Below are 23,956 nucleotides of genomic sequence, written 5' to 3'. Positions count from 1 at the left end.
CACAATACAGCAGAATGGAGGAGGAGAGTCAACAGGGTTATCTGCATGGAGTTTAGGCCTATTTCGGTTATTACATGTAGACCAAACCCATTGCCATCAAGCAGTTGAAGCTCAGCAACCCTATAAAAAAGCCAGAAACCAAACTCAATGCCATGGAGTCGATGTAGAATCCCAGCACTCCTCTAGGACAGGGCAGAACTGCCTCTATGTGTTTCCCAGACGGGCTCTCTTGGAGTGGAGCTGCTGGTGGTTTCAAACTCATAGCCAATGTGTATCCACCAGGCCACCAGGACTCCTAGCAACCCTATAAGGTGGTAGAATTGCCCCATAGGGTTTCTGAGCTGATAAATCTTCTGCCTCCTGTTCTGAGAAGCAACCGGTGGACTGGAACTGCTGACCTTTGGGTGAGCAGCCTGACATGTAGCCCCCTGTGCTACGAGCCCTAGAAATGTAGTCCTTCATCATGGTGCTCGTGGGACAGAACCCTCGGCATCCGTCGGGCATCATGTGACTTCAGTGCTCCTGAGGGACACTGGCAATGTGGAGTGCTCAGGTGGCCTAGGAAAGCAAATGACCACCTTCCTTAGGCTCCACAACCTTCGTGACCAGCAAGGTGGGGCAGGCAGGATAACCAAGGAGACGATCTAGAAGGAAGAAGGAATTTTAACTTCTGGAGGGAGAGAGCTGATCGTGTGTGTGATCACAGAGAGCAAGTGTGTGTTATGTGTGTAGTGTGCGAGTATCAACTCTGTGTGTGCACACAGTAGAACTCTTCCAGAGGGAAGCAGGTCATCCGATGCCTCTCCAAAAAACCACCAGATTCCGCCATTAAGTGGATGCCAATTCATAACGACCCTCTAGGACAGGGTAGAACTGCCCTGCAGGTTTCTGAGACTAAATCTTTACCGGAGTAGAAAGCCTCATCTTTCCCCTGTGAATCCAGTGGTGGTTTCGAGTCACTGACCTGCAGTTAGCAGCCTAGTGTGCAATCCACTGTGTCACCAGGTGCCTCTGGGTGGGTTCAAACAGCCAACCTTCCAGCTAGTAGTTGAGGCAGGTGTGCGTCTCTGTATGTGTGCACTCACGTGTTTGGATAGATACAAAATAACTTGATGCATTTCTCTGATTTGCTCTCTAATGAGTTTTCACTGTAAGTGAACTATTAATGACTCAAGATCAAAAATAATCTTTGGCTTTGAAATATGCCGTCTGTTAAAAAGCCAACTATTAGATGTGATGATATACCAAAGGCTCTTAGTAAATAGAACTTGCCCGTCCACTGCCCTTGAGTCCTAGTGACCGTCATTTTCCTCCCAAGGAGCGGCGGGTGGGTTTGAGTCACCAACCTCGCAGCAGCTGAACACTGACCACTGCCGCACCAGGGCTCTGGTCCTCGCCCGGCACGTCCCACTGTCACAGCACTGCATATCCCTTCTTTATGGATTGCGAAGAATAGTCGTACCGTCTGAGTGCCCCAAGAGTTGGCATCCCTCACGGTTTCATGCCAAGTCCAGTCGCTGTAGAGAAGAATCCGTCCACATCAGCAGTTCTCAACTTTCACAGGGGTCACCCGATTCATCACAAGAGCAAAGTGACAGGAAGTAGCAGCGGAAACAGTTTTATGGTTGGGGGGCGTCACCACCACGTGAGGAACTGTATGAAAGGGTCGCGGCATGAGGAAGGTTGAGAGCCGCTGCTCGACATAGTGGTTCGCTTAGTACCTTTCTGCCTTAAAAGGCCGTTTCCTATTAAGAACTAGGAAGCTTTTCATTCCCTTTGAAACATTACTAAAATGATAGAAAGTGTTTTTACTGAGATTGTAAGTGAAAAAGAGGAATACTCCTGTCCTGAGGATGATGGATTGACACCGTGGCAGCAGCTGTGGTCGCAAACAGGCACGATGGTGGGGACGGCGCAGGGCCAGGTGGTGGTCCTTCTGTCCACGCAGGTTGCTGTGAGTCGGAGCCCACTGGACGGCACTGCCCAAGATTGTAGATGACCTTCAGGTCACTAGACAAGTACCACTTTTGGCATGAATAATTTAGGCTTGGAGACATCTTTTTTATTAATTTTTGAATCACCTTTTTACTACATATATAAAACCATTCCATGGTTCAAGCAGGTCCAGCAGAATTATACATTTGCTACCACGATCCGTTTCCCAACCTTCTGTACCCCTGCCCCCAAGACCCTTTCCACTTGCTCCTCTAGGGTCATCAGTCCTGGTTTTCTCAGAGGCTTGTCATTTCCATGTCTCCAAACAACCATGACGCTTACCTAAACCCCATGCCTTTGTCTTCAAACGCAAGCAAACTTGGTTTTCTTTCGCTGTGTACTTTAGACTAAACCAGCCTGGCACCAGTCGTGTGTGGAAAGGGGCTTTTCAATTCCCTTCTCTGTAATAAAATATGTCCCAAACCAACGAAGGTGTGTGTGTGTGTGTGTGTGTGTGTGTGTGGTCTTCAGGGAAAGTTCGTGGAAAAGTTGAATTAGAAGATAATGGGATTTTCCAGGAACTCTTGGTTGGGTTGGGTTTGTTTATAGCAACTCGGCAACCATGTGTTGAGTAGGGGCACCGTGAGAGTCTGGTGGTGCCAACCGGAGACCCATCTGAAGGGCTCCTCTGCTCGGACTCCCTGTGGGTCTCCAGGAGTCAGTCACTTGGCAGCACCTGTTCTCTGAGGGCAGAGGGGAGAAGAGCCCCACAGTGAAGGCCGCAGTGACTGAGTGCACGCACGAGAGGACCCGTGAAATGCCGGCAGACACTGCCTGCTTAGCTCGCACCCTCTCTGTGCCGGTCTCTACACAGGCTCTGGAGATGCCAGCAAGACCCGAAATCCCACTGCCGTCAGGTCAGCTCCAACGCCTGCTGACCCTCCAGGACGGAACAGACTGCTTTGTTCAGGCGGTCAGTCTACGAGAGCAGCCAGCCTCTGCTTTCTCTCACAGAGCAAGCTGGTGGATTCGAACCGAAAGCTGCCTCAGGTAGCAGCCCAGCACTACCAGGGCTCCTTGCAGGCAAGACAGGCACGGAGTGTGGAGCATGTGAAACCCAGGCCGGGTGTTCTCCCAGTGCGAGAGGGCACCCTCAGACGCGTACCTGAGCTAGGGGAGCCCTGGGATGGGTGCCTGTGCCCACTAGCATGCGGGTCAGTGGGAGATAGCAGTAAGTTAGGGGCTCGGCTGGTACTGACAAGGCCAGAGTAGCAGAAGTGGAGATGTGTGGGCGGGCTTCAAGAGAGTGGCAGCATGGAAATAGAGCTCGTGGGATGTTTTCTTGAGCTCGACACCCAAGCTTTGCTTGAAAAAGGAAGGAATGGATGCAGGGTGGGGCTAACAGAGAAAGGAGGGTCCATAGAGGGTCCATAGGTCTCCGCGAACCTGGCCCTGGCCTTCTACCCTGTTGCTTTCTTACTGCTTCCTCAAACCAGATCCAGGACGGCAGGAGTCGCTGTCTCTTCCCCTTCCCCACGGTTCTCACTAATAGGGCTCGGCAGGTGCGGCCACCTTTACCTTCTCTCCTCACCGTGCCAGAGAGTCGGCGTCTTGTAGAAGGATGTGAATCCAGGGCCATCAGCTGCCACCCACCCAGCATCGTGCCCTGCACAAGGGGAGTGCTGTATTCACTCCCTAAGTACCGGCTGCAGACCACGGGCCAGGCCTCATCGTAGGTGCTGGCCTACCGCAGGACACATGTTACCCACACGTAGTTGACTGTCCTAACAGCAGAGTCAGTGCTAGAAGCCCGTGCATAAGTATGTGGTGCCATTCCACAGAGGGACGTCAGTGGGTGGTGGGGAAAGGCACTGGGTTGGGTGGGGGTCCTTCTGAGGCTTGGGCATCTGAGCAGAGAGAGACCAGGGGTAAAAGAGAAGTCCAGATAAGCCACAATCCAGCCACAGAAAAGCAAAATGAGTCGCCCTTTCAAAGGAGTAAACTTTGTATTTCGGCTTTGTGTGTGTATGGCTTTTACTGCTGTCTAAAATCATGGTACCTGTCCTTAAGGAGCCGTTGGGCTACTAACCCTGAGACCAGCAGTTCAAACCCACCAGCCACTCGGAGAAAGATGAGGCTTTCCACTCCCATAAGGATATATCTCATTAACCCCTTAAATCTGTACATGTATTTACTTAATAATAATTGCAGTTAAGAACGTTGACTCGTGGTGGAGGATTTTGAAGGGGCCCTGGTGGCACAATTGTTAAAACACCCAACTGCCAACAGAAAGGTCAGCGGTTCGAACCCACTAGCCTCTCCGTGGGAGAAAGGTGTGGCAGTCTGTTCCCATAGAGTCACAGCCTTAGAAGCCCTGTCTGCACTGCCCCGTGCAGGGCGGCTCTGAGCCAGAATCCACTCAAGGGCAGTGGTTTGTTTTCTGTTGTGTGTGTGGGACTTTGTGGGGGTTCAGTAGGTAAACGGGTGTGTGTTGAAACACTTTGGGAGTCATTGTGTGTGGAGAATATGCAGGCGGAAACATGTTTCTGTGTGTACGGTCCATTGTGGGGGGCGGGGGGTCACCAGCCGTTCTCATCCTCCGGCATCCGCATGAGCTCACTGCCCCTCAGTGTCCGCGGGTGTCTGGAGCTGCTCTTCCCAGGTCTCCGCCTGACACCGCTCTCGGGAGCGCCCTGCTCAGGCAGGCGTCCTTCATGACTCCGTCAAACGGTTACACTGGTTTGAAGATTCCGGGGGAGGTATTTTTGGTTTAAGGTTTAAAGGTGATCTCCAAGCTATTGTATAGGGAGTTTATCCAGCCTCCATGGCTCCAGAAAGTCAGGCTTCCATGAGAATTTAAAATACTGTACTGTATTTTCTTCCGGTTGGTCGAGTTTCTTCTGTAAACTCTTTGGTATCCGTGTTCAGTGACGGTAGCCAGACTCCAGCCGGTTCTGGTCTCGTGGCAAGTCAGTTGTTCATGGAGGCAGGCAGTTAGGCACACACCGCACACCACCAGCTCCGCTCCTGACTGCCCTTCCTCTGTTGCTCCAGCTGTGATGCCTTTGAGACCCCCCGCCCTGCAGGAAACTAGGAGGTAGAACAGAAGCACTGACGATGTCATGAGGCCTCTTAGCTGATGCTGCAGGAATCCATGACCCTGAATTCCCAAACCACAGAGCCGCGCCCGTAGCAGCTCTTCTTTATAGTAAAGGCCAACACGCCAAACTCACAGTGGCCCTCCAGGACATGGTAGAACTGCCCCTGTGGGCTTCCGAGATGGCAACTCTTATTCCTCCAGAGGAGTGTTGATTCCAAACAGCTGACCTTGTGGCCAGCTGCCCAATGTGTCACCTCTACACCACCAGGCCCCTCCCAGGGGGGCGCCCATGGCACCTTCCTTAGGTAAAGAAATTGAGGTGCTAGACTCTCTGTCTTCGTCCTGGCGCTAAGCCTTTTAGCCCTGTGACCGTGGGCAAGCTGTTTGAGGGACCTCGTCTATAAAATGGGTAGAACAATAATACCAAATAGGGATGTTCGGTAATTTACTCAAAAGTGCCATCTCAGCAGAAACTTACAAATGAAAAAAAGAAGTCTTAGTAGCCGCTATCATGTTTGTGTCACTTAGCTCCATGGCAGTTCTATGATATGAATCTCAGACCCTGGGAAGGAAGGTTCTCTCTCTGCTAGAGCATTTACTGTGGAGCCCTGGTGGCCTAGTGGTTAGGCATTGGGCTGCTAATCAAAAGGTCAGTAGTTCAAATCCACCAGCCATGCCTTGGAATTAAAATGAGGCTGCTTACAGCTTCAGAAACCCACAGGGGCAGATCCACCTGTCCTATAGGGTTGCTATGTGTAAGAATTAACTCGATGGCAGTGAGTTGGGTTTGGTTTGCGTGCATCAAGTAAGAAGCCCTGGTGGTGGACTAGACCACCTACTGAGCTGCTAACCAGAGAGTTAGCGGTTTGAACCCCTTCCGCTCCTCAGGAGAAAGATGAGGCTGTCTGCTCTCGTAAAGATGGACAGCCTTGGAGACCCACAGGAGCAGTTCTGCTCTGTCGTGGGGTGAGCGGCAGTGCATTTTGAGTTTGGGGAGGGCACTGACTTTCAGGAAAACCCCCTTTAGGATAGCGTTCCTCGTGACAAAAGACAGATAAGCAGAGATTGAGATTCCATCGGAGCCTTGTGAAGTCTTCCCAAGGTTCAGAGTACAGGTTCCGCAGAACGAAGAGGCAAGTCCTGCCTGGCATGCCGGGTGGCTGGACTGAGGGTGGGAAACCAAGGCGGGCTCCAGGGTCGTTAGGACCCGGTGTGATGTGACGTCCGGCATTTCTTCTGGCATTTCTTCTTCTGGCAGCGTTCCTTGGCCGATTCCACTTGTTTTGTGCAGTGGTTGGTTTATGCTTTACGCTGCTCACCGCAAGGCGGGTGAAGTTAGTTAAAATGTATTGTGCCCACCTGGCTGGTAAACACATGTGGGATTAATTGAAGGGCAGAGAGATAAATGGCTCGGTGAGCCTCGCCTTTCTAGTTCTTGGGTCTCTTGCTTTCTTATGGTCAGACCAGGGTGCAGCTGCCTTAGCCAGTTCCCTGCTTCAGCTGGCAAGGCTCACTTCCTGCAAGACATCCCCGAGGAGAAGCCACATGGACCTACCCCGATGCAGCCCTGGGTGCTGGAGCAGCCGTGTGGAGACCCCTGCCAGCGCTGAGATGCTTAATCGTTCACTGATAAGGCTTTCCTCCTGCAGTTGGCATTATAGTGTGTGTTTTCTGAGATGGAGGAGGACTTTGTGTCAGATATATGGGTTAGTGTTGGCCTGGTGGACTTGGGCAGCACTGGGTTGGGATGTTTTCTTGATGTGCACTTAGCCTTTATATAAAATTCTCTCTTACACATGAGTTTCTGTGGATTTGTTTCTTTATAGTACCCAGACTAACACTGGGTGTTTTAGCCCCTCTAGCCGCAAAATGGGACGCTCCAGCCCCACAGTTTGACAGCCTTGGGAACCCTGCATCATGTCACTATGAGTCGGGATCCATTGACGACAGTGGGTTCGGCAGCATGTATCAGGGGCCCTGATGGTAGAGTTGGGTTGCTCACCATAAAGTCAGCAGTTCAAACCCATCACACGCTCCGAAGGAGAAAGTTGAGGCTGGCTGACAGCCTTGGAAACCCTGTGGCTGACAGCCTCGGAAGGCCGATGTGAGTTGAGATTGTTCGGAGGGTGGCAGTGGGTGGGAAGAAAAGTTTCCTGGGTGCTTGTGTCAGCTTGGCCCCACCGGCTCAGGGCACACCCCAGAAACTCTTCCGGCCTCCAGAAAGGACTCAAGTAAGTCCCGTGGTCTGGGGCATCAACCCGGGACAAGACCCGACCAGCCTGGAGCTGGGTGTTCTGGTGTTTGGTTTTGTCCTTTTGATATGTGTGTGTGTGTTGTGGGGAGGGGGCCAGGGAAGGCTCTCTTCTCAGGGAGCTCCCTGAGGCAGGGCAGTGCTGCTGTGTGAGGTGACAGACAGGGACTCAGACGTCGGGCCGTTTCCATCCTGGCTCGGAGATGTGGCCCACAGGTGCCTTCACCTTCCTGCCTGCAGCCCCTTCCCTGTTGCGTGGGCTGCCAGCGTGGTCTGCTTCGTCAGGTCCTCCGTATCTCTGTGAGGCAGTCTCAGTTCTAGAGCCATGACAGCCTTGGAAACAGTTTCTGCAGCACGGTTTCTACTCTGCCCCGGGGCTCGCTGCGAGTCACACTCGACGTGAGGCCGTGGGTTTGGGTTCGAGCAGTGGCCTCCCATGTCGGTGACATCTCTGCCATCCAAGAGAACACTGAAGGCTCCTTTGCAAGAGCTGGCCCATCTGCCTCCTTGCTGCCAGCCATGCTGACCACCTCGTGTTTCCTGGGTGTGCTCACATGGTTCCTGTGTTGGGCTGTGATGCCTGCCCTTGAAACTCTTCCTGCTCTGAGCTGTCACTTGTCCCGTCCCCTTCCAAGGCCATTGATTGACAAGAGTGCCTCCCTGAGTTACCCACTGCGACATGACCAATTGCTCCAAGCCTTGGCAGCCATTCCCTCTAAGCAGCCCAGTTTCTGGGACCAGGGGACCAAAGGTCGCCTGGCAGGATGGCTCTGGCTAAGGGTCTCTCACTGGCTCAGCCGAGTCGTCCCCAGAGTCCCCAGATCAGTTGTCAGGCCTACATAGAGGGGGATCACTGCCAAGACCCCTCTCGTGGCAGTGAGCAGAAGGCACACATGCAAGCTCCTGCCAGGGTCTGTCCTCGGCACTGAGCGCCTAGCTGTGTGTGCCTGGATTTCCCAAAGCCGTAGTCTGCTGATACCAGAAGTGACATCCCATCTCTGCTGCCCCGTTCTGTTCATGCGAAGGATGCCAGCAAGTGCAGGCCACCCTCAGCAGAGGAGAGGACAGGTACCACCTGCAAAACCCTTTCTCTGAAAAGGGGTATGGCAGTTACATAATCTGGTGTCAACTTGTGAAGGGGTGGAGTCTAGCCTGTCAATCAGGTTGCAGCTTGATGACCTCATGTGGAGGTGTCATGGAGATAAATAGCACACTGGAGGGCAAACACTCTGCTTCGTGTTCCTGATGACAAGACACATGGAGTTACGCTAGAGCCCTGGGATTGGAGTTGCCGCATGGAGACCCAGCCAGTGCTGCGATGCTTCCACTGCCACTGGATCCACAGAACTGGCCTATGATCTTCCTGCATTCGGCATCATTGCATGTGTTTCATGAGTCTGAAAAGGACTTTATAGACTGGTATCAGACATATGGGCTAATATTGGACTTACGGACTTGATCTGGACTGGGCTGGGGTGTTTTCTCAATGTACTCTTGTATATAAAGCTTTCTTATACACGTATGAATGCCTATGAATTTGTTTCTCTAGTCCCCCCTGACTAACACACAAGGTGTCCACCCACATACAGACCTCCAATACCCCTCATAGGTCTTATTGCTAGCGAGTGTTACATGCTATTTTTGTCCATGTTGCCTCACCCCACTCAATATAAGCTCAGAAGGCCAGTGCCGTATATTTCTCTGCCTTTGGGTCCCAGCATTAAAAACCATGCCAGGCATATGGTAGGCTGTCATTAATATTTATTCCTCGAATGCATGCATGATTAAATATCATCAGTGTCTGGAGGTGACTCCCTACATAGGAGGCAAAAAGGGCAGAGAAGGACAGGTGGGTGACATGTGAGCAGTCAGCTAGCAACAGACTCAAGAAGAAGACATGAACTTCTTGAGTGAGCAGGACACGCCTATCCTGAGGGTTCACTGGGAGAGAGACCGGCTGTCCCCCTTCCTGGAGCGTTCTACCTGTTGCTAGGTGCCGCTGAGGGGGTTATGGATCCTGTGCACAGCCAGAGGAAAGCACCGCCCGGTCCTTGGCCATCTCCCAAGTGTTCCTGTGTTGGGCCTGTTATTGCAGCCTCTACGTCAATCCATCGCCTGAAGGGCCTTCCTCTTTTTCTGCTGCCCCTCTACGTTGCCCAGCAGATGTCCTCCAGGGACTGGACTCTCCTCACATGTCCAAAGTACATGAGATGACGTCTCGCCGCCCTGGCCTCTAAGGAGCTCTGTGGTTGTGCTTCTCCCGAGACAGATGGGTTGTTCTTCCGGCAGTCCGTGGTGCTTTGAATATTCTTCACCAGCACCGCCAAGCAAATGCACGATTCTTCTCCCATAGAACCAAAACTCGCGACCATTGAGTTGATACAGACTCATAGCAACCTATAGGACAGGGTAGAGCTGCCCCTGTGAGTTTTCGAGACTGTAACAGAAAGCCCTATCTCTCTCCAATCGTGGCGTTTATACCTCGTCGTGTTCCACTTAGGTCTGCCCTGCGCCCCTGAGAGCCTTCAGTGTTTTTCCTTTCTCCGAGGCGGCAGCTGTCAGCGTTGGTCTAAAATTAAAGGTAGATGATCTCCCACTTGAAGTGGGGCCAAGGCTTTTTCCTGCAGTGACAATATGGGAGGACGGTGTGTGTTGTTGCCCTTAAGATCTTGTCCTCTTTAAGGAGCAAAACATTGTAGAATTACAGTTTGGGGTCCGGTGAGATGAGTTCAGAGCATTCTAATCTAAGGTATGCTATTTTGTCAGTGTGTATACATGCATTTCCCTGACAAGTATGCTCAGACATGCATGCCATTTATTGCAAAGTACCAGGGGCACAGAGATGCGGCCCATTTGGGCCCTGCCCTCCCGGAGCCTGCAGTCCAGTACCAGGGACGTAGATAATGTTCCGGAAACGTGGGATTTCTTCAGACTCTTCCACCTGGTTGTAAGTGGTAGCCCCTCCCCCGGTGCCTGTGGTCCTGTGTTTCTGCTCTGTGTGCCTCTCCAGCACTTCCTGCCTTCCAAGGAGCCGTGATGGCACAGCGGCTACTCATTCGTTGGGCTACTAACGGCACAGCCCCCAGATTGAAGCCAGCAGCTATGCCATGGGAGAGAGGCAGGGCTTTACTCCCATCAAGAGCGGCAGCCTCAGAAACCCACAGGGGCCGTTCTACCCGCCAAAGAGGGTCGCGATGAGTTGGCGTCAACTTGATGGCATGAGTTTGCTTTCTTGCCTTCTAGCAAACTGCGCCTACTCCTCACTGGCTAACTGCTGCACTCTCCAGCATTTTACCTGTGCGACAGCCGGAGAGGAATTTGCCCTCCGACTGTTGTTCACATGAGGGGCGCACGCCTGGTGGTAGCAAACAACAGGGTGTGAGGCAAGAGTGACGCTGGCCGTGAAGGAAACCGTCTCCAGTGAAGGTTCACGCATCCATCCATTGCTCAGCTAACAATATGTCAGCAGGTGCTCTACTGGCTTACTCCGTTCTTGCCTAAGCGTGAGTCCTGGGGTTTCTGATGCCTGCCGGTCTGCACTTGAAGGGTGATGGTGGAAAATGGAGGCTGTCAGCTGCCAAGTATCACCTTGTTCCCCAAGATGAGGAGCAAACAGATTAGTGGCGTCCGTCAGGGTCCCTGAGCCTGAGTTGTGATCTGCATCCGACCTTGTCATCCAAGCCTGCCAGTCTTTTCTCACCGTCTCGAAGCTCCTGGGGGTGGATCTGTGTCCATGCAGGGATTGCACTTTGTCTTTTACTAAGCGTGGGGAAAACGAGGGATTCTCTGGGCGGATGACTGGAAATTGTCTGGCTCTGGATGTGTCAGCCTGCAGGCCTGTCACTGTCTGCTGCCCAGACTTGTAGCAGGCAGGCAGGCAGGCAGGCAGTGCCCCCAGCCTGGCGCTCCTTCTAGAAAGCCGGGCCCGTCAGAGAGCCATGTGCTTGAGAACAAGCTGGGGCACGAGGACGCCGAGTGCAGACAGCGGAGCCGACAGAGCGGTGACTCCCAAGGATTGAGGCCGAGCCCCTCAGCCAAGTGGCAAGCCCAGTCTGCAGTACTTCCTGCAAGGCCTCGGGTGCTTTGCCCCTTTGTAGGAAAGGAGGCAGCAACGAGGCCAAGGTCAGACAGCTCGGAGGTGGCTTTGAACCCAGGGCAGCTTGATTGCTGCAACAGTGTTTCACCTCCGCTGTATTGCTTCTCCGGCTTCCCATGAAGAACACAAAGCTCTGCGTCAGTTCGTGAGGCCAGATCGCTCCGTGTGATCCTGGTGGAGGTGGAGGTACAGGCGCAGCCTGTCGGGGATGAGTGACTTTTTATAAACCCAAACCACAAAGAAGTGGTGGCTTAGGGAGTATGCAGTCACAGAAGCAGATAAGGGGACACTGGCTTGTGAAAACAGCGTTTCCTCGCCCTCAGCTTCACGGCATTGCCTTCCGTTCTGCCCCGTTTGAAACAGCGGATTGGGCCCAAGTGTCCCTTGGTCTCGCTCCGAAAGGGGACACATCTTCCCCGTTGGGGCGAGATGGAAGGTGCTGAGGGAGAAGTCTCGGAACGAGGGGCCAGAAAGCAGGCTGGAAGGTGGAGTCAACCCGGGGCTCCTGGTGGCTGAGCTTTGGATAAGTCACTCTCCTTAAGCCTTAGTTGTTAATAGGGGGATTCTAGGGGGCCTTCTGGGGGCTAGTGAGATAGCATACAAGGGGGCTTTAAAAAGTTGGTTGAAAACTTCCATTCTAATCTAATTCAACTTTCCGTGAACGTTTTTAAGGCCCCCGTGTTATGCTGTAAATCACTGTGCACAATTCACGCCCACTCAGTCCCTACACACAGGCACCCTGGAGGACAGAGTAGACCTGCTCCGTGGGGTGTCCAGGGCTGTCCATCTCTCAGAAACAAATGCCGAATCTCTCCCTCGGAGGGGCTGACGGGTTTGAAATGCAGAATACGAATGAACAAAGAAGATAATTGTGATTTGAAAAAGAAAAGGGAAAAAACGTACTATTCTGTCAAGTTCAGATACGTAGGTGAACCTTGTCCCTCCCAAGAAAAGGAACTCGCTTCTGTGGCCACTTGCCTGGCCCTTGGCTTTTACATCTCCTATTTAGCCCTCCCCGGACCTTTGGGGGTCAGGGGTTCATCATCTGTTAGGCAGCGTGGAGCCAGCCTCACTGAAGGCGGATCTCTGCCCTGGAGTACACTGCAGTGGGAGGAGCTGACGCCCATCACACACCGCAGTGTTTGTGTCCCCCCAAGTCTCCATGCCGAGGCTGTCCCGTAGTTCTCATTGGTGGTTGTGTGATGATGGATGGAAGGGAAGCCCCCCTGGGGTGTGGCCTGCTCCACAAGAAATGAGAGAAAAGCCAGCAGAAACAGTTCCCCACCAAGAAAGAGGAGCAGGCCCACAGGTGTTGCTGAGAGCAAGGACCTTCCTCTAGAGCTGACAGAGACAAGGGTCCTGTGTGAGGCCAGGTTGCTTAGAGAACAAAACCGTGGCACCCATATACGTTTAAGAAAGAACTTTATTTCAAAAAGTAATCATATCTGGAAGGCACCACAGCCCAGTCCAACTTAAGTCTATGGTCTTGATGCTCTCCAGAGCCCCCATCAGACTCACGGCGCTGCAGGCCAGCGGTGCAGACCGTGAAGCAGGATGCAGGGAGGTCACAGGCCGGTGGGTACAGAGTCACGTGGATCCAAGGTCAGTGGGAGCACGGCAGGGCACCAACAGCCCCCAGATTGACTCCCACACTTAGCAGCCCACCTGGGGCCCCCCTGGAGGCAGACACAGAGTCCCAGTGAGGAGGAAAGGGAAGGGAAGGGCCAGCAAGAGAGAGGGTCCCAGTGTCGCTTATACAAGGCCCACCTCAAGGCAGCAGCGTCAGGCTGTGACTTGATCCACAGCTTGCACTCCACCCCTGCACTTTTGTAGCCTCTTAAACTGTGAGAGCACTTCTGCTGGCTACAGCCAGCCATTGGTCGTATGTCTGCAATAGCAGCCCTGCCTGACTCGAAACAATGTAGGCAGTGTGTTGATCGGTTTACTTGAGGTGATTGAGCAGTTGCCCGGCTGAGTTTCCTGTAGACCAGCGGTTCTCAACCTTCCTCATGCCGAGACCCTTTCGTATCATTCCTCATGTGGTGGGGACCCCCTACCCTAAAATGACCTACGCTGCTGCTTTACAACTGTAATTTTGCTAGTTATGAATCGTCATGTAAATATCTGATATGCAGGATGCATATTTATTGTTACAAATGGAACATCATTAAAGCATAGTGATGAATCACAAAAATAATATAGTTATATATTGTGAAATATTGATTTCTAATGACAAATAAATGAAACTTTGTCTGGAAGCATGGTGTGGCATGGGTAACAGTCTTAATATAACAACAGTAAACTACATCACTACATTTTTCAACAGTCTGCATAAAAAGCCAGCGTCGGTGTGAAGGTTGAGATCGCTTCTTTCTCACCAGATCAGCCTATCTGCACGTGGGCGGACCGGCCTGGAGACGGATAGAGCAGCGCTTTCTCGGTTCCTAAGACCATGGGAAGATGTGTTTTCTGAGGGTCTTAGGCGGCCCTGTGAGAGGGTTGTTCGATCCCCAGGTTGAGCAGTGCTGCTGGAGACCATTGTTGGGTGGAGCTCCCTTCTCTCGGGTCAGAACCTGCTGGCACGGTCGAGGAGCCTTGGCGGATGTTAGTGTTGGTGAAGGTGACGAGCTGCAATGTTTTCGTTGCACTTCATGCCCCACTTGCCACAGGGAGACGCCACCTGGTCCTTGGAGCCCATTGGTGGAGCCACCGAGTCCATCGCCCGTCACGTTGTCTTCTTTTTCACTGACCCGCTCTTGCCAAGCAGGATGCCCTGTTCTTCTCCAGGGACTGGTCCCTCCTGACAGCAGGTCCAAGGAGCGTGAGATGAAGTCTCCCCCTCCCCGGCTCCAAGGTGCAGCCGGGCTGTCCTTCCGTCCAGACACGGCTTTGTTCTCCCGGCGGTCCGTGGTATACTCAGTGTTCTCCACCAGCACCGTGATGCAGGAGCGCCCATTCTTCGGGGAGCTTCCTTGTTCAGAGTCCAGCTTCCCAGGCGTGTGACGCCATGGAGAATTTGATGGCCGGCTCAGGCTCACCGTAGTCCTCAGAGTCTCACCTTCAATCACAGCACACGCTCCTAATTTCTCCTCAAGGTGAAGAAGACATGGCATCCTGGGTTCCAAAACAAAATGAAATACAATTTTGAGCTCTAAAAAAATGTTTTTTTAATCAGGCAACTGCAGTCTGGGCTAAACCATAATTTCCACACTTCACAAAACAGTTAAACTAGATCGCTTCTAACACCTGGCAGTCTTGTTCCTTATACTTTTCATAATGGTATGAAATATAGATAACGCGTTGGCCCGTGTCGTCATTTGTTTTGGCTTCTCATCTTGTAAAACTTGGATGCGGGCCATTTCTACAAAATCAGAGTGCATAGGAATTCATCTAGGATGTGTGGCCCCATACCTACCCAGCAAGTGCTGAGTAAGAATGTGAATTTAGGAATTCAGTCTCTGAGATGAGATTTGAAAGTATGGTGTGAGTATTTGTTTATATTAAAAATGCAGTGACCCTGATTGTAAGGATTTTTAGGTCTTGAGAACAGGCCAAATTATATTTCCTGGATTATCAACAATGAGCTGTGTCTCAGAATTAACTCTTCCCTGAGCTCTCCCCAAGTCCTCCCTCCCCACCTCCCAACTAAAGGACTTAAACAGACGTTTCACCAAGGGGATTTTCACATTGCATATGACAAATCCACGTGGGAAGATGCGCAAGTCACTAACAATTACCAAACATGAGCCGAAATAAAACCCACCGGCCTCAAGTCAATTCGGACACCTAGCGACCTGTGGGAAAGGGACACATGATGTGATTGAAATACGGACCAGCCCCGGCGATTGCTCGTGCACACACATCTGTAGACCCCCGAGTGCATTCGTGGTTGCCTCGGTCGCAGGGAGGCCGGGCAGGAACCACCGTTCGGGAAGCAGTGCGTCTCTGTTTGTGGAGATGAGAAACTTGGCACTGGTGTGGGGTGGTGGTTACGCAACACGATTAATGTGATTGATAGGGTGACTAATTGTACTGCTGAAAATGTTGAGTTGGCAAATGCTGTGCACGCACACACGTATCTGTTTCCAACCATTACAAGAAGAACCCTCCCTTGCAGCCCCAGGTGGACAAGAGTAAGTGGAAAGCATCGCTAGTAGGCTTCCCCTTCCGACGTGCAGGGTTACCTCAGACCATGTGTTTCATGTGCCTCCGTGACAGGCTGCAGCAAGGCTCTTTTAGTATGCAGAGTGGGTGTGCAAGCCCAGCTAGGATGAAGTGGGTTTTCTGGGGTGTGGTGTGTTTATCAAAGGGGATCGCACGGATAGGCTTTGGCTTAACGTCTTTTCTTTGAGGTAATTTATGCGATGTAGTGACTGGCCTCCCCCTCCTTTCCTTCCCTCCTTACGTCCACCTTAACCCGCTGTTGAACGAGAGCTTGAATTTGACCCTTCTGTTTTATTTTGCTCCTCCGCTGCCGTCGCCGCCCCGCCCCCCCCCCGCCCCCACTTTTACACCAGGGCACTGCCATCTCTGCCTCCCATCACTCCAGTGCTGGTTCCTGTCCACATGGGATTTTTTTTTATGGGTTTTCAACTCTCTTATCTGTTTATCAGGCCTGTTCTCCAAAGCACTGATTCTCTTAAAGAGATAACCCAGTGCTTGTCATCCTGTCAAAGCACTCAGCCTTGTGCTGGTTTTCCCAAATGAGGTGAGCATTGTACATTTTTGCAAACCATGCAGGCATGAGCTTACCACGTGCTGCTTTGTGCCCATATGTGATATGCATGGGTATGTTATGTGTGGAAAATGTGGTCATTTCTTTGGCCCACCTATTTTCTGCCTGACTTTATTTCCACCAACTATGTCAGTAGGATGCACACTCCCAAAATACCCTAGCCCCTCACTTCCATCCAGTCAGTACCGACTCAGAGAGAGTTGACAGGACAGCCGGGTAGAACTTCCCCTGTGGATTTCTGAGACTGCCCCATAACAGGCGTTGAAAGCCCTGTCCCAATACTTCCCCACTGTGACACCAGGGCACCTCTAGGGTGCACACACAGGAATGGAAAGGCTCAAGTGAAACAGAGCCCAGACGGGTGAAACCAGTCATCTCATGGGCTAGTGCCGGCTGGGCCGGAGCCTGTGTCCAGCGGGATCCTGACCTCCTGTGGACGTGTTTTTAATTTTGTTGTGGTAGGACAGTGTGTAACCAAGTGCTGGCCATGCTGGCTGTGTCTCCACCTGCAGTTGGGTGATGTCCGTCACCTTGGCCACACTGCACTACTACCACTGCCACTCCACGTGCTCCTCTTCACGTGGGGCCTCCCTGGGGAGTGGGAGGGGTGCATCCCAAGCGAGGTCAAGGTCAAGTTAATCTTGGCCTGTTCCACGTATCTGCATCTACAGCTCTGACCCCTCCATTGTGGGATGACATTTATTACAAACACATTGCGTCCCAGGCCTTAGCTGGTTCACATAAGCCAACAGCCAAGCTGTTGTCTTTGGCACTGGTAGTGGGCTGGACCGGCCAAATGGAGCCAGCCTGCTTTCTTTCAGGCTTCTAGAAGTCTGGGTTGGTGTCACTAGCTCATGTCACTGGACCTTCAGAGGCACCTTAAACAATGCATGGCTTTATCTTAACCTTTTCTCCCATCTGTCACGTGGCAGCCACTGTGCCCGACATGCAGCAGCTCTAAGGTGACCTTGTAAAGGCAGAGAGGGTGGTGCGGATTGGAGCCCTTGAAGCATCCATCCTTGTTGAAGCCCCAGGCTTCCCTTCACCCTCGCTCGGGAAGGCTTCTCTGAACGGCTGCCTTCAGGGCACTGACTCACCTGGCCTGGCCCCTGGAGCCACTGTCTGTGGAACTCCTACCATAGGGCAGGATGGGACTGTGCAAGTGTGAGAGGCTGTGGCCCACGAAGGGGATCAGAGCTTGCTGAGAATTCAAATATGGGGCACAGTGTCTTGTGGGGCCATGCAAATAAGGTGTATGCAACCCTCATGTGGAATTGGTCAGTTTTACCTTCCCATGAGGTTTAAGATGAGCCATCCCAGAGGCTAAAGAGGAATCTCACAACCAGCAAGAAAGAAGAGCCAGGCGTGGTCTGCCGCCTATGCACTGCGCCTCCTTGACCCAGGACACAGACATGGAGCAGCAGTAGCAGAGCCCAGAGATGGCAGGCGACAGTGCCGTGGGCTGCCTTGCCCTCAGAAACAGAAAGCCGAATGCCTTGGCCAAGGCTTGATGGCTGTGTGGAAGGCCTCTGGTGGGTGTTTATTGGCGGAGCTAAAAGCTTTGTAGCACCGCTTAAGCAGGTCAGAGGCCAAGGGGCCCTGTAGCCGAGAGGTCAAGGAACAGACAGAGGTGTGCCTGTGGGCATAGCTGAGTGGAGACGTCCCGATTGAAGAACTGTGCCCTGACCATTTCTGATCCTGAATTGTAACCAGTTACTTCCCTTTTTTAAAAAGTCTGTCAGTTCTGTTGGCCAGTGCAATGAACGAGCAAACGCAGGAGAGAAGCCCAGGGTGCCACTGCTGGGAGGCACAGCCGGTGCTACCGGTCGGAGGGTGGAGGCGTGCCTGACCTCACCCTATGTCACAGGAACCAGCCGAGGGCTGATCGTGCTGCCCTCTCCCTGGCCTGGCATCCCTCCCCTTGGGTGCTTTACCGGAGTAAAAAGCGCATAGGCCCAGATCACCTAAAAGCCAGTTGCTTAACTCTGGATGTTAAGATAGATGATTTTGTGTCAGGTGTTTGCTCCCACTTGGGTTTTATGTGAACAGCTAGTAGGATCAGCTTACATTCCTTCAGCATGTACCAGCTGGCCGATGGGGTGAGTAGGCAGGCCTGCAGAAGCCGAGCTCTGGCTGCATTTTCAGGGAAACACTCCGAAGTTCCAGCCCACATGTTTCAGGTCTTGCACAAACCCAGCTCGCTGCTGTCAAGTCAATTCTAACTACAGGGTAGAACTGCCCCTCTGGTGTCCAAGACTGTAACGCTTTATGGGCCCAAACAGCCTCGTCTTTCTCCTGCAGAATGGCTGATGAATTCGAGCTGGTGACCTTGCAGTTAGCCCCCCAATGTGTAGCCACCATGCCACCAGGGCTCCTTCTTCAGGTCGCCGGTACGCCTATCACTGCAAGTAGGTGGATGTGCAAATGCATTTGTCCCCTCCCAAGTCAGAACGCTAGCAGTGGCCATTCAGGGTGTCAGCTCTCAGAGAAGGCCCCTGCTCTGTGACACCTCTGGAGGGAGGTCCTTGTCCCTGTCAGCTTCTCCATGTGCCTGTCTTATTTCCTTCCCCACCTCTGCCTGAAGACCTCATGCTGATGGCGTGTTTAATATCTTTGGGATGACACAGGACGCACCCAACACGAATCCTGCCTCATCAACACAAGAAAGCCTGTTCCCAAACAGGATCATAGCTACACGCACTCGGTCTCTGCCAGCGAGTGCACTCCGACTCAGAGTTACACCGTAGGACAGAGCAGAACTGCCCGGTGGGTTTCCAGGACTGTGAGCCTGTGGGAGCCGAAGGTCTCATCTTTCTCCTCTGGAGAAGCTGGCCATGTCAAGCTGCTGGCCTTGTGGCGAGCAGCCCAGCTTAAGCCACTCCAACACATTTCACTGCTGCGAGTCCGTGACCCTCCACCATAGCACAGGGTAGAACTGACCCTGGACGTTTCCAAGACTGTAACTCTTTACGGGAGTAGAAAGCCCATCTTTATCTTGAGAAGCAGCTGGTGGTTTTGAACTGCTGACCTTGTCGTTAGCAGCCCAACAAGTAACCACTACGCCACCAGAGCTCCTTAACCACAGACACAGAGGTTAGGATTTCCAACTCACTTTCATGCAGGTACCCATCAGACACAGAAACCTCAACGATTTTCTACTGATGAGGCATGCAATGGAGGAGTGGTCAAAGCCGGGGAACGGAGAAGACCCGGAAGAACAAGGCAGCCCCTGGAGCCTGGCCCCCCCTGGGCCAGGTGTCTGAGCGTTCCACAGTGGTTTATTCCAGAGCAGATGCTGAAAGGTCCCATAGGTCAGCAGTACCCTGAGGTTTATTACCTGTGTCGTAAAGGAGCCTCCAAGGTCTTTGAAGGTGCCATGGAGTCACGATGGGTGGAATCAGGCTGGTGGCCGTGAGCTTGCCTGGGCTTTTGAGGTTCACTCCACCACAGGGTCTCCAAGGCCTGCGTGCACTGAGTGATTCTGTCGTCGCTGTCGGAACCCTGTGTGTGCTGACTGCACAGCCCGGCCTGGAGAGAGTCCCGCTACCGCCTCACCCTCTCATTATAAACGTCTCTGCGGGCCTGTGTGTGGACGGTGTGAACACGACGTACAGCCTGGATTTGGGATCTCCCTACACAGCACCCATCCGTCTGAAGTACAGGGAGAGCTACGCACGGAGGTGGGCTTAGAAACCCCAGCAGAGGGCCCCAGACATGAACTCACCCCCGTGGCTCAGCTCTTCCCCACCACAGGAGACAGCTCCACCAGGGAGGTAGCACACCTTAGCTCCTCAACCTTTGGAGACAGGAAGGGCAGCATGGACCCCAACGTGGGCTGAGCTTAAGCGGTCAAGAAAGGAGAGGCAAACACCAGAGGGTGAGGGGTCGGGGCGAGGGTGGTGAACGGGTTTGCTCTAGACTGTCACCCAGGTCACAGCACCAAGTTTAATAAACGGCGGGGGGAGCAGGGAAGGAGGCAGGCAGAGAAGACTGGGGAGAGCTGCCTGGTTTCCTGAATTCTTGTGCCTTCGTTTCTCGGCGCGGTTACTGTCTGCCAGGAGCCCGCTGCTCAGCGGCATCGCATGGGGCAACAGCTCAAAACCACCATCAGCTTCGGGCGAGAAGGACAGGCTTCGGCTTGGGAGACCGCAGGGTAGTTCTAGCCTGTCCTAGAGGGTCGCTAGCATCGGCACCAACTGGGGGCAGTGGGTTTGGGTTTGGTTTGGCTACTGTTTGCAGGAGAGAGGTGAGGCCGGCTATTCCTGTAAAGGTGTCTGGTCTTGGAAACCCGCAGGGATAGTGCTACTCTGCCCGATGCGGTGGAACCGACTCCATGGCGGTGCACTGGCTCACTGAGTGCAGAGCAGAGTCCATGACTGGGAAATCGTCCTTGCTGCACAAGGAGAATTCTGGGCAGGAGGCCGCGAATGCCCCACCTTCCTGGGGCGGACGGCATCATGAGCAAGCCTCCTTCATTGCTCGGCCTCTTGGCCCATCCTGCTCGCTGCCTGAATGCAGAGACAGTGGCAGCTGTGCTGGGGGGACCCCCCTCTCCCCCATCACTTCTTTTCTCCTCTGGCCTTTCTTGGTGCCCTTGACTGTTACTGAGACAGCGGCTTTGCTACAGAGGTTTGTGAAGGAGGTAGCATGGTAGACCAGGGGATGCCGAGCCTGGGAAGCATGGGTCTAGCGATGGTGGATTGGGCGTGTGTCTCCTCTTCCTCCTCCTCCTCCCTGCCTCGAGCCCTCTCACTCTGGGTCTCACTCTCCTCTTCCACGTGGTAGCTGTGTTCTATTAAGGTAGGAGAGTACTTAATTCTTGTGACCCATAGGATACCCACCTATCTTTTCCAGCTCTGGGGCTCTCCAGTCCCGCCTTTAGTGCACACTGCCATCTGCCGAGGGTCCGCATGAATCTGAGCAGACAGGCCTCATGACACCAGCTCTAGCACCAGACACCCCTCCTCTCCGAATTCTACTTCTCCACGGACTTTTTAAAGCCCCCTTGGATGTGTGCCACACACTGTGTATTACCTCCCAAAAAGGTCTCAAAAGAAAAAAATCTGTTTACATCTTTTTCAAAGTGATGGAAACATGTGGCTTTAGCAGACAGTTCAAAGCAGAAAATGGTTCTCTTGAGAGGGTTTAGGTCTCAGAGGCTCACCAAAAGCTGGCCTTCCTCTCGGAATAAAGGTGTGGCAGCCTGCGGCCGACGATGCAGCCTTGGAGACCGCGTGGGGCGGGGTTGGTCCATTCTGCATCGGCTCAGGACAGCGGCACGCGAGCAGCACCTGCTTCCCTGGAGTGACCCGTGCATGCCAAAGCCGAGCTTTGCGGCAGAGGGTTTTTATGGCTGGTTTTCAGCAGTGGGTACCAGATCTTTCTTCTGAGGCACCCCACCCCCAGGTGGACTCAAACCACCTGCCTCAAAATCAGCCAGCTGTTTGCGCCCTCTGGGGCTCATGGTCGTGGTCAAACCAAGTAGTGACACCTAACTTGGCCCTTAGGACCCAGTGGCTTAAGCATAGGGCTGTTAACCAGAAGGTCAGTGGTTTGAATCCACCAGCCACTCTGCAGGAGAAAGATGAGGCTGCCTGCCCCACTGCAGATTGACAGCTTCAGAAACCCCTTGGAGCAGTTCTGTTCCACTCCAACAGTGGGTGTGGTTTTGGCCTTGGAACTTGGATCCATCTCAACCAAGGAGTGGACACTGCCGAGCGCCGTCTGCACTGGCTTTCCATTCCCCTCCTTTTCCATGAGAAGGCCTGTCCCCTCTCAGTGGATGCCACCCACCTTGGGCAGGTTCCCTCTCGTCAACTGGAAGGTGCCCATCATCACCTGGCAGAGATTGGGGGAGGTGGGTGGCAGGGGGTGTTGGGCTCCCTAGCCTGGGCAGGGTCAGGACTCCTCCTTCAGGATCACTGAGACATGGACAGCATGCCAACTGGTTTTGACCCCAGTAGGCTTTCACAGGCCACTCCCCAAAGCTAGTCAAACATTTTAGCCACGTTTTTTGTTAATGGAAGGAGTTTCCGCTTATTTATAACCAATAGACTGTTCGTAATTGGGAAACTGCTCTAACAGGTTTATCCCCTGTTGGGGTTTTTTTTTGATCAGGAGGAGAAAGGGAACCTGGGTGGATCTGAGCCTGATCAACCACCTGCCCTGATTTAGAAAGGGCCCCCACTCATTTGTGGGCAGGGGGAATGTCTGGGCCGTTTGCCCCCATGGGTGGTCTAAAGCCCCCAAGGATGTCTGGGGATGGGCACACGCTGTGTGTCAGCCTGGCAGGGTGGGATGGTGGGGTTTAGGGAAACAGCAGTAGGTGTGGCGTGCAAATACCCCCTGCCGTTCATGCGCTCACACAGCGGGGCTGGAAGCACCAGCCAGCTGACTGCAGGACATGCACCTAGCTTCCAGACTTAGAATGGGCCAGAAAGAAAGACCTGGCGATCAGCCAATAAAACCAAGGATCAGACGTGGAGGCTGCAATAAAACCAAGGATCAGACGTGGAGGTCCTTTTAGTGTCGATCCTTTTTCCCACGAACGTTTTGGAGCCCCTCAGAATGGCCTGAGCTGCCACGAGATTGGGGTGATGCAGCTCTGGGCAGTGTGTCATTCCCTGTACTAGTAAGCTTTGAGGGTGTCTGGGAAAGGCCATCCTGCGTGGTGACAGAGAGGGACAGTGAGAAAGAGGAGACCCTTAGGGGATGGTCTGCAGCAGTGACCTACACACCAGGCCCAAACAAGGACACTTGTCAGGATGGCGCGGAGCGAGGGGTGTTTCTTTCTGTTGTACAAGAGCCGGAGCCGATTCATGACACCCAACAGCACTCAGTACATGGTCTAACGGACATCCTGCTGAACCTGGTTTCACATACCTACTTGGTTATTCCCAGGGGATGAGATGGGGGCGTTGGGTCAACAAATACCACTGTCGTTAAGTCCTCTTAGCACGTTGCCAAATCGTGTGCCAGAACCATGAAGCGAGTGCAGAGTCCCACCACCACTCCCACATCCCACCACCACTCCCACATCCCACCACCGGTGGACGGGGAGTACCAGCGGCCTCCCTCTCACTAGGCACTGCGGGCTTGGCTACCTTAGCTCATTAATATCTCTCAGAACGATAGTGAATGTGAACACTTTTAATATGGATGCAGGAGGGAGGTCACACCATTTGTGGCACGTCCCATTACCTTGTGATCCCATTGTCCTCACAAACGGTGTGATGTCTCCTGGAATATTTGGCCACTCCTGCCTTGGGCTCATTTCCAAATTCGTGAAAAAGAAGCGTCGCTCTGTTCGCAGGGGAGTGACTGAGCCGTCCCCACTGCAGTGGTGTCTCTCGCTTGTCCTTTCCTCTTGAGGATTTTCCATCTTATACAAAGCTCGGCGTGGGAAAGAAAATAAGGAAGTATGTTGTGGTTGGGGAAAAATCTTGTATGTGTTTATAAGCGTGAATGGCAGTTCTTTTCAAATGTCTGCTAAAAACTCTGCCCCTTCCTCCCTCTCCCCCAGGAAGGCCATTGAGGAGCTGCTCAAGGAGGCCAAGCGGGGCAAGACGCGGGCGGAGACCATGGGACCCATGGGCTGGTAAGTCCTTCCGCCCGCTTCCTCCAGGCTGACACAGTGAGAGGCATCCGAACAGGACGGGCGCGCGCCCACCCCTGGCACAAGGGCTGCGGCACAGCACGCACGTGGAGAGCAGGGGAGGCACAGGCCGAGTGCTGCTGCTGCCGCCGCTGCCACTTAGGGCTGCGTGCACCTGTTGCCTCTGGGGAGAAGCGGACGGGGCCAGGGGCCTGGGGCCCGTGTCTCCTACCTTCAACATCCCT

General features: G+C 53.2%; 1 protein-coding gene across 1 annotated transcript in view; it reads left to right on the top strand.

Annotated features, from left to right (window-relative positions):
- The window catches only part of LOC115870856 (protein POLR1D-like), a 34,634-nt gene that overhangs the window by 4,753 nt on the left and 5,925 nt on the right, over positions 1 to 23,956 (top strand). The window contains exon 2 of the mRNA XM_045294025.1: positions 23,640 to 23,714. Within this exon, the coding sequence (XP_045149960.1) occupies positions 23,640 to 23,714 (75 nt within the window). The remainder of the gene's footprint in view (positions 1 to 23,639; positions 23,715 to 23,956) is intronic.

Source organism: Echinops telfairi, unplaced genomic scaffold (genome assembly GCF_000313985.2).
Source record: "Echinops telfairi isolate 266 unplaced genomic scaffold, ASM31398v2 ScPeMD7_2565;HRSCAF=3150, whole genome shotgun sequence".
NCBI classification, from domain to species: Eukaryota; Metazoa; Chordata; class Mammalia; order Afrosoricida; family Tenrecidae; genus Echinops; species Echinops telfairi.
Note: the sequence above shows the minus strand (reverse complement) of the source record. Positions and strands in the feature narration are given on the sequence as shown.